The 17,248-nt window shown below is 40.7% G+C and overlaps 1 protein-coding gene across 1 annotated transcript; it reads right to left on the reverse strand.

Annotated features, from left to right (window-relative positions):
- Positions 1 to 954: 954 nt before the first annotated feature.
- INPP5K (inositol polyphosphate-5-phosphatase K) lies at positions 955 to 17,196 on the reverse strand. Its single transcript, XM_042879426.1, has 12 exons — positions 17,056 to 17,196; positions 14,451 to 14,558; positions 14,154 to 14,262; positions 11,401 to 11,517; positions 10,964 to 11,136; positions 10,008 to 10,119; positions 9,377 to 9,486; positions 6,922 to 7,114; positions 6,546 to 6,683; positions 5,951 to 6,034; positions 4,636 to 4,740; positions 955 to 3,610 (listed from the first exon to the last, which is right to left on the reverse strand). Exons 1-12 carry the CDS (start codon positions 17,106 to 17,108, stop codon positions 3,512 to 3,514), a joined length of 1,401 nt encoding a protein of 466 aa, XP_042735360.1. The 5' UTR covers positions 17,109 to 17,196; the 3' UTR covers positions 955 to 3,511.
- Positions 17,197 to 17,248: the final 52 nt, after the last annotated feature.

Consider the following 17,248-nt stretch of genomic DNA (forward strand, 5'->3'; position numbering starts at 1 on the left):
GTATTTTTAGGGTCTAACAAACACGCAAGACATCTTCGAAATATTTCCTGTTTACCCTGAGCTGTTCTACTATCTGTGTGCAGTGATACACTGCGTATCCTGAGGGGAGCTACAAATCACAGACTGAAGTGAAATAAGGCTATACTGAGCAACATCCCCCGGCAGACATATTTCCTATTTTAATTAAAATAAATTCTCCCAGCAAGGAGCTATGAAAAGTTATCCTTGGATGGAAATTATTTGATAGTGATTTTACGTTAAAAACTCCAATGTTGAAATATGAAGAACAATATACCAGACCTCTTACAAAGACTAAAGTCTGAAATTGCACAACCTGTGAATAAGTCAATTTAGAAGGATCCATTCCTAAGAGTTAAAACAGCAATTGAAGTGGTTTGAGAGTTTTTACAAGGAAAATATCAAGACTTCAGCAATCAAAACCTCAGGGAACAAAGAAGTGAGCTGTAATAGATCTAAGAATGCTTCGTGAGAAGCAACTGTAATCGATTCCTTCTTTTGTTTCCCCCCAGCAAAACTGCACTTTAATTTTTGTCTTTCACTGTGTCATTCTCAACTATCTTTCATTCCACTCCTCCCCATTGGCCTCTTCTATGAGACCATACACTAAGAGAAACTGTGGAAACAAACATGCAGCTTACTTTCAACAACTCCATATTTTGCTGCCTCCCATTAGAAGACCAAAACTGTTTCCAGTATCTGTATCTGCAAGCATACATCCATAGCTATAATCACGAGTTGCACTCACACAAACAAGGACAGTATTTGTCTTTGGCCTTTTTCAGTCCAAAGCCCTACAGGATGTATTACTGAAGTACTACTGTGCATGAACATTAAACATCACCAAAATATCTTGGAGAAAGACCACCATGCATAGAATTCATTCTCCCCACCCAAACCAATAACCTTGTTCTCAAATTAATTGAGGCCGCGTAGAACATTTCACTGCCAGGATTTATTTTAGTTGTACATGAAAAGAAAACACGAGTATAAAAACATTTCCAGTGGTCATAACATCCAATCAAAGGTGCTTTAAAAAAAAAAGGTAAATTTTGCTAGAAATTGCATCATTACAGGTCATGGAATAATCAGAAAAGCTACCATAGGTAACAGCAGTAAACAAAACTGCTACTGTGTGCACAACACTTAAGAAAGAAGTGAGCGGCTCTGTGCAGCATCCTACGACACACAAGAAGATTCAATCACAGCAGCTGAGGGCATTTTCAGTCAAGTCCTGTGGTGCAAAGGATTAGTTTACAAAATGCAGCTTCTCTCTCCAGTGACTGAGAGTTACCAGCTCTCATACAACATTAAGGAGCTTGAGTTTCTCGCCCGTGGAAAGCGGCTGCACGGCTCCACCTCCGCGCTGCTCGTGAATGGCAGATGCACCCTGATTAGAAGAAACTGGATCTTGGTCCACAATAAATCACCAGCTGTGGTCTGGAATTCAAAGATCACAGCTCTTTGAGCTCTCCACGGGGTTCTCCTTGCATAGATCTCAGTATTACGGTTACGCAAGCAAAAAAATCAGAAGCAGAGTATCAACCCAAACCTGCATCTGACTTGCACTTCAGTAGGGATTTGTCTGATGCTGTAATTGCCATGAAAAGTCACGGATTTGCAGAATTTAGTGCAAAACAAATTCTTTTAGTTCTGCTACAAACGTGAAAACGGTTTCTAACATTGTTCCAAAGTGTAACAGGAATGTACAAACTGTAAACCTCAAGGCAGCTTTAATTCATGCAATGAACTATCTTCTGAACCTGCCCTGCTCATTACAACTGGAAATAGTTCCCAATACCAAGCATTACACAGAGGTGCAACTAAAATTTACAGAGGCCAGGTGCTCTTAATCCCCAAACTACAGCAATCTAGCTTGTTTACTCATCTTCAGCTCCCAAAGCACACAGACTCTGGGACAGCAGAAGATTTCAGACAGTGAATAACAGAAGCAATTGCAAAAGAATTTTCACATCAAGGTATTCATTTTCTCTCTCAAAAAGAATCCTAACAAAAAGAGCTAAGACTTTTTAAGAAAGAGCATAAAATAGAATCCATTCAGTTATGAAGCAGTACTCCACAACACACACCAGCATCCTTTGCTTCACTGTTCCATTTGAACTGAATTTCCTTTTCCACCCATAACCAACAAGACAGTGATTAGCAGCTACCTGTACTTACCATGCACAGCAGCTGAAAGCTGCATACCAAGAAAATGAGACTAAGAAGTGCTCTGAGATTTTGAGGAATGTTGGTGTGCCTTCTATCCTTCCCTAAGATCCCTATTTCCTCATCGACAAACACAAACTGCTTTTCAGGTTCTTAACAGCACTCGGTCTTCTTCATTCTGTTTCCATTCTTAAGTGCACAGGATACATTCACGTCTAAGCACCAATAAGAAAACCAATTTTGCAGCCTGACTGCTATCACTTGGAGTTTAACAATTTTTTGTCAGCACAGATTATGCCATAAGGAAGAACTCACTCCACTGAAATTTGCCTTTTGTGTAAGTCCTGCAGTGTTGCAGCAGCAGTGTGTCACAGTATTAGCAGGGCAGAACCAAAATATGACTTCAGCTTTCTAAATGTGACAGCAGAGAAGAGTCAGGGTAATGTGATGTTCAGCAGCTCTGCCAACAAATGCTTCACAAACTGTGATCTGCTCACCTTTGCTACAGCATTTCTCAACTGAAGCAATTTCTTTCAGAAATTTTGGGAACCTGCTAACCCTGATGCAGGGACAACTACAAAAGTTCTTTTACATGACCTTAAATCAGAGGGAGGAAAGGAACAGGCAAATTGTTGAATTATTTTGTAAAGAAGAACTGCCCCCTCACAAACCCACACAAAAGGTGTGTTTTGATAAATTGGTCTCAAGCTGGAAAAATTAAATCGATAAGGTGTCAATAAGGCATAAAGAAGAGGGATCTGCTACAGAAGGAAAACGTCCATCCTCCAAATATTGAGCTGTATGACTTGTTACCACGTGTTTCCCAAAAGGTAATTAGTTTACATTTAAAAGTCAAATAAAAATTTAAAATAAACTAGCTAGCCATATCTAATAAATAACTTTTAAATAACTTCATTTTCAACTCAAAAATTGGAAATCAGTGATTAAGCAGTTATAGCTTAGGGAATATATTATATTGTAAATAAAATATCCTCTACAAAAATAAAAATAGGCCTAAAAACTTATAACAGAATGCAGCCTGCTTAGGATAAGCATTGGATTAAAAACATCTCAAATCACACAGCATTCACTGGGTGCTATTTGTACAATTCCTATTCACTGCAAGAGTTACTTTCACTGTAACAGTAAAAACATCTGCATCCACAATTAATTTTCTTCTATGAGCTTATTCAGTTTCCAAACAGCCCTACCTGTCTCACTTGCACTGTATTACTCCATCTTCTAAGAGTAAAAGCTTATAATCATTAAGACATTAAGAATCATCTGACTCCTGAATCAGGACCATTAAACGTCCCTTCTGACTTCAGAACTCATTGTGAGGTTCTAGATTGTCAGGTTTTTGCATCCAAGCATTCTCTTCCTGGGCTGGATCCTTTCCTATTAATGTTCTGTTTGGCTGAATCTAGAAGAAAAACAACAGTCAGAACAAGAGGTTAACACAGCACAGAACAACGCAGTGTTTCTGAACATCAATATGTTATCACATAACACATCCTACATACCTGCTAGAAACTAAGATAACCAGAAGCGATGCACATAGGCAGAAATTACAAAACTTAAAAAAAGGCAGTGAAAAAACTCATTTAAGATATAAAAGCATTAAGCATCACGAAAAAGGAAAGGCAACCTAAATGATTTAGTTTCTAATATGGTGTGTTTCTAATACGGTCCACGTATATCCACAACCATGCTGTAGAGTCTGCGGCAGTTCTTCAGCTCAGAGACGCTGAAACACCAGACTCTAAGGTTTTTTACCAGTATATAGAGTAAAACAGGAACAGCAACCCTGAGATTTACCAGCCAGCCCAGCAGCTTTCATTAGTATATCCCTTTGGGGAACAGTGTCATAGCCTTCTCAATCTGCTTCATCCAGCAACAACGCACAACTTCCCTTTCAACCATCGTACGACACATCAGCACAACCCCAGCAGCATGGGAAATTGTGCACACACAAAACAATTTTGGCAAAGAGTAGAAGCAAAATTTTGGCTCGCTTAGAAGAAACAATGATTGACCACTTCATTTATTCTATTAAGGTCAAATCATCCTTTCAAAAATAAAACAAGTCCTGTTAAATAAATAACCTCACTTCCAACCGTCCTGCCCTCCCCAGCTTTAAGTGGCACAGGAAGCACATCTGTACAAGTCTGCCACACAAAGCAGCACAAGGAGTTCACTTGTGGTCTGTCAGAAACTTGGCAGCACTGAGATGAGCTCTCATCTTTACATTTAACTGACAGAACCTCAAGTTTCAAAAACTGAAAGCTGAGAAAGCTGTCTTATTACATTTCCATTATAGCTTTTTGCAATTACTGCTGCTGCCATTCCTCTATGTTAAGCAGCTGTACACATCTATGTCCAGATGCACGGAAAGCAAAAGAAATAAGAATTCCAATCACAGTTAATCAAAGCTTCCCAATATATTACCTGAAAAGGCTGGCTGATACCAACTATCGACTGCAAATTATTGCTGTAATAACAAAGCAAAAATTCTCCTCCCATATCAGGTATTTCTGCAGCACTCATGTAAACCTGTCAACAAGAATAAGAATAGAGGCAACGTGAAATTGCCACAGAGAAAGCAACTTTCAAAACAGCAGTCTCTGCCTTTCAGGACACAGTAAAATTTTAGTGTTGATAAGCAAATTTTTAAACATAAGCTAAAAGGGACAAATAATTCTGAAACCATTTGAAAGGAAGGGAATATCTTTCACCATGTTAGCAAGCTGCCTTGGCTCTGCAAGAAAGGAGAAAGTCAGGAGTTGTTGTAAGAGAAGGGGCAAAGCCATATAAGCAGCACTGAAGGAGATGACCTGCCTCCCTGTGGCAATGAGGGTTACATGAACAAGAGCAATGCACCACTTCAGCTCGTAGTACCTCAAGACTTGTGCTTCCTGAACTGCAGCCCACGGTGTTCTGCTAACATAACATTTACAGTGCTCAGATTTATAAGCTTAGTAATGTGAAAGCAAGATGACAGAAATTTTGAGAGTCAGAACACCGATTCAAATACGAGGCAATTTGGGTTCTTATTCAAAACTTGATTGTTAACTTATGCAACCTCTGGTGAGGAATAACTGCTTTCCGTTATTGGAGGCTGACTGTGCCTCAAAAATTAAATTCCTGTTTATGTGGAAAAGTACCAGTGGAAACAGGTCATTTGTACTTCAGATACATTTGGGTGCTTGTTTACTACTCACTTTTTAAATCACTTAATGGAATCGTAACTAGAAAGCTACATAATAGACAGAAGTTCTTAACAGGGGCCAAAGCACTGCGAAGCCAAAATGAAGAGAAGTCTAAGACACACTGATCTGTAGCTCTGTTAGATACCTACAACCACTTGTGTCTGCTGAATTAGGTACTTAACATGGTAATAAGAAATATCACATGGTAAGTATTGAAGATCTTTAAGAAACTTTGAAAAATCACATGAAAAAAAGGTCAGTTACTTGTTTCAGTGGGAGAAATAGATCAAAATATGACATGACAGTAGGATGCAATATAATTAAAAGCTACCGCAGATAATTATTTTCATCAGTTACTGTAAACACTAAGAGCAGATCTGAGAACAGATGCTGGACTACCTAACTACTACAAAGAAATAAGAGGTATTTTAAACAGTAACTTCGTATTTTTGACTGGAAAGGAAGAGAAGAAAATCCTGAAGAAGGGGGTATGGAACAAAAAGAGCCTTGAACACTCCTCTGAAAGGAACTGCATTAGAAAAAGATGTAATTACTTGTTTACTGTCTTCGTTAGAAGAAATTTCATCATCTTCTACCCAAGCATAAGTAACGTAGTCATTCGCATGCCTGAAAGTCACCTGTGAAGGAAGACACAAACCATCAGCCCTCTGAAGGAGTCACAAAACAGACTGCATGGGAAACTCCAAGATGCAAGACACAGATCTACTGCTTCACTGGAGCAGTTAGAACACTTTGCTTTTAAGACCAAAACATTTTTGGGGTATGCAGAGGTCTTTAGTTTATGAGAAGATGTGAACTGTCTGTTCTCACACTTTCACTGACACTTCCTTCTCTCCTGTAGAAATCTTTTAAACTTCAGGCACCAGGAGAGGACAATTCTTCCTTACAGTTTTTGTCAACCGTTACTTAATCAAAACCCACGTTATCTTAGCAGATAATTGAAAGAGCGGGAAAAAGTCCACATTCATCTGGATAGGCAACCAAACGCTCGCTTACAGAGCTATCAGCAATTAAGGACACACGACTGTTTTTTTGAGAGTTTTCCACAGTGTCCTGTGCCAAAAGATTATCAACTCCTTCCTCCACATTCACCATCTTCATTAGAGAGTCACGCTGCTGTAACATTACCTTGAAGAGTCCAATCCAGTCCCAAGCACTGCTCGGGAATCCAGGCACAGCAGAATAGCTGATGAGAACATCGTGTTCTGCACTCCACTCACCCTCAGGACTCAGTGTGACCAAAGGATCTGATAGAAGAGGCTTCAACTAGACAAGAAAACCAAATTTGCAGTCAGCCAAGTCCTGTCTGCCTTTCAGTCATTCCATTCAAGTTATTCTCTGCAACGTTTGCTGTGATACTCTTAACTGAACAGGAATAGCCTGATAGCAATTTGCTGCCTTCACTTTAATTGCAGAGACTAGGCCTTGCAAAGTGTAGGAAAGCAGCTTCTGTAGGTAAGATTTAAACTTTAAAAAACAAACAAACAAACAAAAGGGACAGCACCTCCAGCCCAAAAGTTCCTGTAACAGGTTTGTGATCGCTGATGCCATAGCTCATGTGACTGATATAGTTATTTAATGTAACAGAAATGGTCTGCTCTTCTTCAGAGAAATCATCTTCTTTCAATGCACGCTGGCAGAGACTTTTCACTCTCCAAAGAATTCTATCAGTCCACGCTGGCTTTCTTTTCTTCTCACTGCAGAAATGAGAGTACAAAAGTGAAATGAGAAGAAAAAGCAGCTGCCAAAAGCTAAATCTACTCATAGCTGGAAAGACTGTCAGATGAGTATTAATATAAGGAGGCAATCATGTCCAGGCTTCATTTTACAGCTCTGTTCAACATGCTCTACAACTAACAATTCTTTAATTTGAACGCAACTCCACGTACAGGAGATAAGTTTCACAGGATTATGAGAGGAGTAAAATGAAGGGGAGAAGTGCATTCCAACGGGTTAGTCAGCTTCATATGGGAAATGATACTTTCTCCTAAGAGACTCCTTGAGAACATGCAAGAACACTGAGATGATACTGAGACTGCCATAAGGTTCAGCTACGCAGCCATTCTGAAGAAAGGGACACAACTTTAAAGATGTAGGGTCTGAACTATATTTGAAATTATTCAGAATTGTTGAGAACAACTGAAAAACTAGAACTGGACACGTTTTAGGTACCTGACATTAATCATATGTGACTGCAGCATGGTACACCTGTACCAGACAGTATTTCAGATCTCCAAGCTACTGCTGTCCCATTACAAGAAGATGGAAAAATCCCATTACTAATAAAACTGTGTCTGTAACTGCAATATACATCAAACTGCAATCATAATTCAGAGTTTCCTTTTATACCATATCAATAACAACAGAAGACATGAGCCTTTCTCTCTGTTCTCTCTGTGGTTCTCTCTGAAGTGGAAGGCTTAACAGCAACTCTCTGTATGGATGTATCACTTCAAATTGAAATGGAGAAAAGATCATACCCTATGGAAGAGGAATTAGAATGGGCTGGATTGAATTATAAGAGTTAATGAGCAGGATGTGTAAGGACAACTGTCAGTTTAATATCTTCAAATATCAGAATCATCATAAAGTGGAAATAACATCTGGCTCAATATTCAACACACTTTTTTATTTTTAAAGCCTTTCTCATAAAATAAGTCAAATTCACCTTTAAAAAGGTGGTAAGACCTTAAATGACTGAGGGGCTGTACCCAGTCATGTCAGTAATTCAGTAAACCGACAGAAATCTTTATGAGATGCCATTTGTCTGCTCTGCTGTGCAAGAAAATACCAGAAGAACAGCTCAGGTTAACACACACACTGTGTTAGAGAAAAATGGCACTTTAGGAGAGAAAGAAAAACTCAACATCCACACTGAGAAAGTATGGAAGATAACAAAATACCGTGTGCTTCATATAGAGCACACTTCTCAGTGATGCTGAAAAGAGACAAGTGACCAGCTCTCACACAGCATGCATAAGCATTCTTCTTCCTCCTCAAATAAACTAACACAGGGATCTGGCTGTGAATCATTCTTAGAATTTCGAGGTTTGGATTTCTATGCATGTCTTTTGTTGTCTGAATTTATATCTGGTTCCATTATATCTCTTTGGGTCTTTGGGTCCAAATGAGTGAATTCCCAAGGTTACAGGCAGCAGCAGAGCAGACAACGCTACGGCTTTCAGACAGGCTCAGAAAATCCCTGCCGAAAATCAGCTGTCATCTGATTTTCAAATATTTCATAAAAATCAAATCAAAAGCTCAGGAGGAGCGTTGTTTTGATTCTGAAATATTTACAAATCTATGAAATCCAGAAGGTTATCTTCTTACTTAAACCAAAACAGGGACTTCTGCTCTCTGGAAATAAAGAAATACGTCAGTACAAGAAAATCTCTGTTTGGACAGGAACTTATCCTTCTGTTGAAACACGTGGCTAATATCTCACAACAAATATCAGTACTATGGAAACTTAAAATAATCCATTTCACACCTTAAAATTATTTGTAAAGACACATTTACATTAATTTTCAAATGCCAGCAGTAACGAGTGAAAGGCTTAAGCAGGGAAGGAAAAAAAACCTGCAGATTATTATTCTTCCCCTTTTGCTTTTTTTTTTTTGCGCTTTTTTTTTTTTTTTTTTTTTTTTTTTTAAATAACCAAAGGGTGCTTTTAACACTCAAGAAAACAAAAACTGCATAACCAAGTAGCAGTTTGCCCTGTTCATCTAGTCTTTCTGAAAAGGATTCACTCCTGCTTCCCTTATGTGATCAGCAGATTTGGGCTTCTTCAGAAACATTTCACATTTGCCCACATGTTGAGCCAAACAGAACAGAAGCTCAACAGCTTCACGTAATCAGCATACTCAGGACATTCAGGCTTGCTTAGCATGGTTGTTGTGACCAAAGCTCTTTATTCATTCTAATACTCCATGTCTGAACACATCTTTGTGTGCTTTTACCTTGTATCGTACACATCCGAATGAAGGTCAAACTTGTAGGTGGGTTTAAACTGCAGAGGACCCTCTATGAATTCCTGAAGAAATGCTTCCTTCTTTTTTGCCATATTTAACTGCAGAAATAAAATTTTAAAGTTATGGTTAAAAATCAGAGCCCAAAAGGTTATTTGAAAAGGTCCTGAGAAAGCATTTTCCAAGAACTGAACATCTCAGTCAGTACATCACACTTGGAAAAGTAAATTCAGAAGCGTCCATTTGTTACTGCCAGAAGTCTTGACACGATCTGTTTAGAAGTTTCTAATTCATTCCACAATAAGAGTCTCTTAAAGATAATTCTTGGGAGCAGAAGAAAGGAGAAATTAATGTGACGGACAATTTACAGGCCGTGAAGATAAGGGAAAAAAACTCAGCCAAACAGGAAATTAGGAGTAAGAAATTAAAAGCATAAAAAGTTTGCAGTTAATTGAGGCTTACAACTGAGAATGAACCGGCGGTTCAGCTGTTCCACTTCACGACTACTCAGAATTTGTCTTTTTAAATAGAAATTAGAAACTCGAGAGCTAACGTTAATGACTGCATTGCATTTGTATCCATTGGACCACAGTAATAAGAACACAGCAATTAAGAAGCATACCTGGTCCTTCTCCCACAGCAGATTGTATCGCTTGTTGTTTATCGATTCTCGCACAAAATGAATGCCATAATCTGCTATTCGGAAGTTGAGATCTCCAAACCAGAAGAGAACACTAAACAAGCAAACAACCACAGCAGGTCTGTAGGAATTCATTAACTAAGGGAAGAATTCAATAGGACATAAACCATAATGCTAATTAGGTGCTCTAATCACTTAGATTACTTAACCTGAACAGCACAAACACAAACATTAAGTTATAGATAAGCTTCCAGAGGTACAGCCTGCTAAACAAGAAATTCAAAGGAACTGGAACAGCCAATTAAGCCCTTTGCATTCCTGCTGCTTGCTCGATACTGCCCACATATTACCTTATCCCAAGCACCCTAATGACTTACGTATCTCTTAGAAACAGATTTAGAATTCAATTTTCACAGTAAGTAAAATAAGTAACAAAATTCGTGACCTGTTCACTGCTTGGCAACGTTAATCTGGAGCACCTTGGGAAAGCAGGGGTACAAAGCAGGTGTTTTGTAGCTATTAGGAAGGAAAGCAGTTACTATGTAGCACTGCAGCGTACCAACAGCAATGCTTCAGACAACAGGAAAGGCATCAATTCAAATAAACAAAGACCTCTTAGGAAATCCTCACTGCTATTGTTTCACCCAGGGGCTGGGATTCCACATTGGATGTCACAGAAACAAAACTGAAATTTAACATTTGTACTTTCTTACACAATGACACGAGGTGTTATGAAACCTGCCCACAGGCACCATCAAGAGAATGAAACAGAATGATCAAACACATACTGGGAGAGGAGAACTAATGATTTTTAAACTCGTGTTTCATGCGTGTTTACCTGATTTTAGTGAACTCATTAATAATTAAATTGCTAAACCTACAGAGGCACTTTTAAGAGATAAATACAACACAGACAGAATACTGTCAGAGCGACTCACTCGTGATCCAATGTACTTGGAATATTCTCTTCTTCAAACTGCATTTCCAGAATTTTTTCAAAGTCATCCAGCCGCTGCTCCGTGTTCTCCATGTGTGCTGGCAAATGGCAGTTTATGAAACAAACTGTACGTCCATAGAGGGACATCCGGATGGTGACTCCTCCTTTGTTCCCCTGGAACACAGAAGATCAACAATGCTGTCCAAAACTACAGTCAGCACCTGCAAACACAACTGTTACCACCACGTGTAAAATCTCAAATCCCGCTATTTCGATTTAAATGAATACAATTTCTTTCTACATAAGTTGTTGTGTGTCAATAATAAACTGGCGAAATATTATGGTCTGTGCTGAACATCAGCTTCGAACCGCCAAGCCATTCAGAGGTACAAAGCACCATAAGGAATCAGTGAAATTAAATAGTGAGTATTTCTTTACCCAGTATCCATACAGGCCCGTGCGTGTGTAGTGGGTGTGAACGTCCCGTACGAAAGGAAGATGGGCATGCTTCACAAAGACCAGCAGCAGCAATCCCTGCATGCGGACGGAGGAGAGCTGTGAAAGATACAAAATGGTCATTTCATTTCCCAGAGGTGTTTGAAACTCTTTGGATGTACTTCATAGAGCCGTTAGGTAAAGCACACCAGAGCAGAAGTCGTGCGGGCCTCGCACCAAGCCTGGCCATGGCACTGTGATGCTGTACAGGGAGATGCATTTCACTGCTGTGAAGCACACATTCTTATGGTAGACTGTCATAAACAACTTCTGATCAATCTCTCACTTAGCCTTAGTGTGTGATATTGCAAATTTGAAGTTGAACTCCAAACATTATTTGCCTATACATTTCTAAAGACTGCCCCACCACCACCTCTCTCCCTCTTTAATCATTCCGTTCATTAACACAAACAAATCCTTCTCTTTTCACCCATGATGTTAACAGTGCACGCCTGCAAGTCCTCCAGGAGAACAAAGTTGTTAAATGCCACTGAAATACCCGGAAGGCACAGCAGTAACTTCAAGGCATCCACAAAAACTCTGAGTGTACAGAGTGTTAAATCTTGCATGCAATGGCCTGAAGAAAACAATTCACTGAACACTTCCAAAGCAAAGATGCTCAACTAGCAGCTAAGATGTTATTTCAGCTTTAAACTAGAGGTATGGTTGCCTTTTTTGTTTGTTTGCTTTGTGGTTTTTTTTGGTGAAGGCAGTCAAATGGAGCTGACCATTAAAAATTTATAAACTTGAGCTGTATGATATTCCTGGCAGGAGGCACAGAACTCCGTTTAAGTATTTGCTTAATGATAACCATACAATTGAAACTAAAAGGCACTGAAATTTATTAATTGCACTTCAATTTTGTATTGGCTGACCTTAGGGAAAGACTACATTACCTAAAAACTGATCTTAAGACCAACAACAGAAATTCAGGACAAGTGCACCAACTGGATCTAAAATTTCCTACAGAGTCCCTTCGTTCTGTGCCTCCTCATCTATGCTGCTCAATGATTTCTGAACACATGCTACCATTTGCATTGTCCTTGAACCCAATGAAATACTAACCATAAATACTGAAATGATGAATCACAGTTACTAGGTAGCAGAAATATCAGACATAGGGTATAAGCACTCTTTGCCTTTACATAATTACAGGCATGAGACACGAAGTCTTTCAGCCCCTTTCAAGGAGAGATCTTGTCCACAAGCTCAGCTCCGTCTGTTTTCCAAAGCTCAGTGTTTATTTGCTGTATTTGTCCCCAAACACTCCTCAGGACCAACAGACCATCACAGAACAGGTAACCACCCTCCTCTAAATCAGCCCACTTCCAGATGAGTCCTGCATAAGCTCTCCTACCCCCCTGTTTGGTTTTGAACTGGCCTGCCAGTAACACGGGAGCCATGTCCATGACCTAGTTCACCTCATTATTAGGGCTAATCCTGTCCTGCTGAAAGCCATTAGGTGGCAGCATTAGTGTGTCCAAAGTGCTGCATTCACAAATTAAAATTCAAAACCAACCACGCGTGCCACTGGGAATTCTTTTCAACTGTACACAGGGCCTGAACGTCAGCCTGCAGCCAGCTTCTGAAAGGTTATCAGCAGTGACTTATGCTGCAAGGAACTGTGCTTTCTTTTCTTTTTGTAATTCCCAATGGGTCCTTTGTTTTGTTTAATTAGAGTTAAAAGATTTGAGTAACTACTGAGTCTGATTAGCGTGCAGATAATATAATAATCTCAGCAAAATCACTCTAAAATAATGCTTGATTTAGAAAACCAGTAAACCATTCAAAGGGTTTTGATCTCTATTTATTTGAGATATTCAGGATATCCTCCTACACTTACTGTTCACATAGCTGAAACACCAGCATTTTAGCTGATCTTATGCCCCATGTTCTACCACAAAATCTTGCTATTTAAACTACCACATGATATCATCAGTTGAAGTAAAGCCTTCAGAATAATCTATATACTTGTTATAATCCTGTTTCTACTTATTTGCAATCAATTCTCACCTGCAAAGAAGTTGGGGGAAAAAAGAAAAAGAAGAAACCTTACCAATCTTAATGAAAATCACTGCCACTGCTTGGGATACTTATAGTGAAAGCAGGTATTAAGCAGAATACATCAGAAGCATCACAACACACTTCCCCAGTATTGCACAGATCAACAAAAATACTACAAATAAGAGAGAGAGAGATGTTGTGGCCACAAGAAAAATGCTGTTGATTGTATGCTTACAATTCATGTGATTGTAAGTAATCTTCACTTCTCTGCCCCTTGAGAATGTATTCTCATTATGATGTTCTTCTACTCATCACATGCTTCGACAGCAATTAAACTGGACATTGCCAGTGTATTCGAACAGCTGACCTGCAAAAGCATCAAAGCTGCCCAACTGTTCCAAATGAGAAATGAAGAACTAAGCCCAATTTTCACTGCTAAAATTAGAGACATGATTATTACTAATAGAGACCTTTTTTAAATGCCTTTATCAATAAACCAAAAAAACATGAGGGTCTGTCAGAGAAACATTTCCAACATTCACCTACAGATATGACTGATAGCTGCAAAAGACACCATCAACTTATCTTTTATGGATAAGAATGAATTTGAGGGGAAAAAAAAAATAGATAAATGAAACCAGGGAAAACATTTTCTTTCACTGCTGCAACAGTTAAGAGACATAAAGAATTACCTTGATATATCCCAGTGGAGACAGCACAGACATGAAGAAAATGCTCCACGGATCATCAAATGCCAAGTCAGACAGAAAATTTGTGATTTTCGAGTTCACTTCCTGTAAGCTGAATACATCCAGATTACTTTTCCTGCACTGACTTCTTCACAACATGCTGAATTCTGGCTAACACACGTATCAAAATGAACATGCTCTTGGTGCCAACACAGCATCTCTCTTCTAAGTCAGTGACTCTACTGCAGAAAGCCAATTTTGCAGTAAACTCACAACATAAGTTCTTTAACATTTACTTACCCTATAACATACATATCCATAGCTGGGCTCAGGGAATCGAGCTGAAGTAAACTGGTGACATCAGGAGGTGGAGAAGCTGTGCCCACATTCCAGGTCACTAAATGTAGTCTACAAACAAACAACATCACAGAAAACCAGTGCTAAAACTGAAATGCAAACAGAATTTCTACTGATAGAGAAGAACTGTATTTATTAACTAGCATTCAAACCGACACAAAGCTGAAAACGCCAAGACAACCAACTGGAGGGAACGTAACCTGAATTCTCGCCACTTGTCCTTCATTTTTTTCCCCCAGATAAGGAAAGCTTCATCTAGAGTGCGAGACACTTCTTCGTGCACCTCGTCATCGGAGCTGATGTCCTCTACACAAGCCATCAGCTGGGCCACGCGCTGCCGCAGCTGCAGGCGGCCGCTGGACCCTGCGCTGCTGACACTCGCAGAACGGCTGCGGAAGGGGTGCAGGCTTTCTAAATCATGCAGGGAAAGGGCTGCTGAGTCCTGAAATGCATCTTCGCTACCCAAGGATGCCATCTGCTCAAGAGAAAGTAACTAAGCTCTGAAGCTCCAGCTCATTCAGATCCTCGCTGTAAAGGAGGCAGAAGGCTAAGGGTCTTTCAGATCAAGCTTTCACTGGTGTGAAATTCTGCATTCTTCTCATGCAGGAGGAGAAATGCAGATGTGGCACCGTAGCACTATCACCACACTCAAAGGCTTGTTACAAAAGCTGCAGCCACATCCTACCTCACACACCGAATTGTTTCCCCCTAGTAGATTTAATGTGGTTAATTCTATAAGCTCAAGATTTAAAAGAACTTATTGTTGCTTTGAATCAATCACGTGCCTTCACCCACAGGTTAGTACAAACATAATCTCCAGCTTCCAAGTATCAAGCACACACTTCCAACCAAAAGCAAACTTGCTGCTCCTCTCAACTACCACCAAAACACATGTATTCTGGCTCTGTTTTCAGTAAGATGGTAATTTTTATTATCAGAGCTTTTAAAAAGGAATTCACTTTACCATCAGTTTCATTATAAATGAACCTTAAAAAAAAAAATACATATATATACATATATATATATATACACACACACTGAGACGTTTACCATCTGCCTTAAAGGACCCTACAACCACTGCTAGAAGGTTTAATAATGAATCCCAAAATGACACCCCTTATTAGAGCAGTATTTTTATGTCCCGCTCGACTTCCCACTCGAGGTGACACACAGCACATGTGGAAGAGACCTCGCGCCCCTCACTGAGCCAATGAGCCACAGTTCCTCTCCACAACAGTTTATATGCTGCAGTCAGCCAAAAGCTATTCTAGAACAAATTCCTCATGGGAAAAAAAAAAAAAGGTCAGTAATGCTGCAGACCTCATCCTGCTGTCAAAGAGATGCACTTCTGGGGAACTCTGTCAATTAATTTCTTCAGACAATTATCTGAGGAAACAAAACTGAATTAACGCTTCAGCCACCAGTCATTATAGGTGGAAATTCAATTCAAAACGTCCAGTATCCACACTAGGAATAAGAATCACAGAACCATAGAATGGTTTCGGTTGGAAGGGACCCCAAGGACCATCAAGTTCCAACCCCCTGCCACACGCAAGGCCACCATCCTCCAGACCTGGTACCAGTGGAGGCTGCCTAAGGCTCCATCCAATCCGGCCTTGAACACCTCCAGGGATGGGGCATCCACAGCCTCTCTGGGCTCCTGTTCCACAGAGAGAGAGTGGTGAGGTGCTGAAGAACTTCCCCTGACATCCAATCTAAACGTTCCCTCCTTGAGCTTAAAACCATTAAAGAACACGAGAAAGACTATAGCAAAAGTTTCAAGTACGTCCTTATATGAAAACTCACTTTCGTTGTAGATCAGGACTACACACACAGGAAAAATGCACGGTTAGGATTGCATGCACCTCTGCGAGGCAATTAACCGTGAGCATCCCCAGGGCTGTACGTGCTGTGTGAGCAGATACACCGCACACACGGACCTTTCCACAGGAAAGGCAGGACCCAAAGCCCCGTGAGATGTTGGAGCACGAGCAAGGAGCCAAGGCAGCACGCATCGTCCCCAACTCCTGCAACGATCAAACAGCACAGCTTTCTTCAGCCAAAACGTTTACAACGCTATGCTAGGGAGAGTCTTAACACCTCCGAGTAAACGGCTGCGGGGTTGTTTCTTTCCCCTGTTTTTAGAAATATTTTTCCTCTCACGGGTAGCCACTCAAACACCCTTTCAGCAGAAGCTCTCTTTAGCCACAAGTCACCAACAAGACGCAGTGAAAGGCAGAGCTCTCCTCACGCCCTGTCCTCACGGCGCCGAGCCCCGCGCTCCTCACACGCCGCTTTCCCGCCTTCCCGCCCCCGGCCCCCCCTGCCCCCCCCGGCCCCCCCCCCCCCCAGCGCTCTCCATCCCCAACCTTTTCAAATCAGCTTTTCTGCTGTATTTCATGTGACCGCATGACCCCGCCAAGCCCTGTAACTCTCCGTTAAGAAGCACGATTCGCTAATTCTGAGGTAATTAAGTAAAGACTTAACTACTTTTCTCCCGAAAAGCTGCACTCGGATACTCGCCCCCCCCACCACCCAAAGCGCTCACCTCAGTTCTCTCACAGCGTCTCGCTGCGTCGAAGAATGCTGCACCGATTCCATGCCCGTCGCCGCCGCCAGGGATCCGGTCTGGAAGCGCTCCGAGGGGCACCGGGAAGCTGCCAGACCCCCCCGGCCCAGCGCGGGGCCTCCGCCGCCGCCCCGCTGCCTCAGCGCTCCTCTGGGCTCCTATTGGCCCGCGT

The sequence above is a fragment of the Lagopus leucura genome, unplaced genomic scaffold (assembly GCF_019238085.1).
Source record: "Lagopus leucura isolate 7727_CA_CO unplaced genomic scaffold, USGS_WTPT01 Super-Scaffold_100024, whole genome shotgun sequence".
In the NCBI taxonomy this organism is placed as follows: Eukaryota; Metazoa; Chordata; class Aves; order Galliformes; family Phasianidae; genus Lagopus; species Lagopus leucura.

What these genes read in the sequence shown, in the direction of transcription:
- INPP5K (XM_042879426.1), bottom strand. Translation starts at nt 17,108, where the DNA reads ATGGAATCGGTGCAGCATTCTTCGACGCAGCGAGACGCTGTGAGAGAA. An exon ending in CTCCACTGGGATATATCAAG is followed by an intron (nt 11,518 to 14,153) that starts GTAATTCTTTAT and finishes TATCTTTCACAG; the next exon opens with CTCTCCTCCGTCCGCATGCA. An exon ending in TGCTGTGGGAGAAGGACCAG is followed by an intron (nt 9,487 to 10,007) that starts GTATGCTTCTTA and finishes TTATTTCTGCAG; the next exon opens with TTAAATATGGCAAAAAAGAA.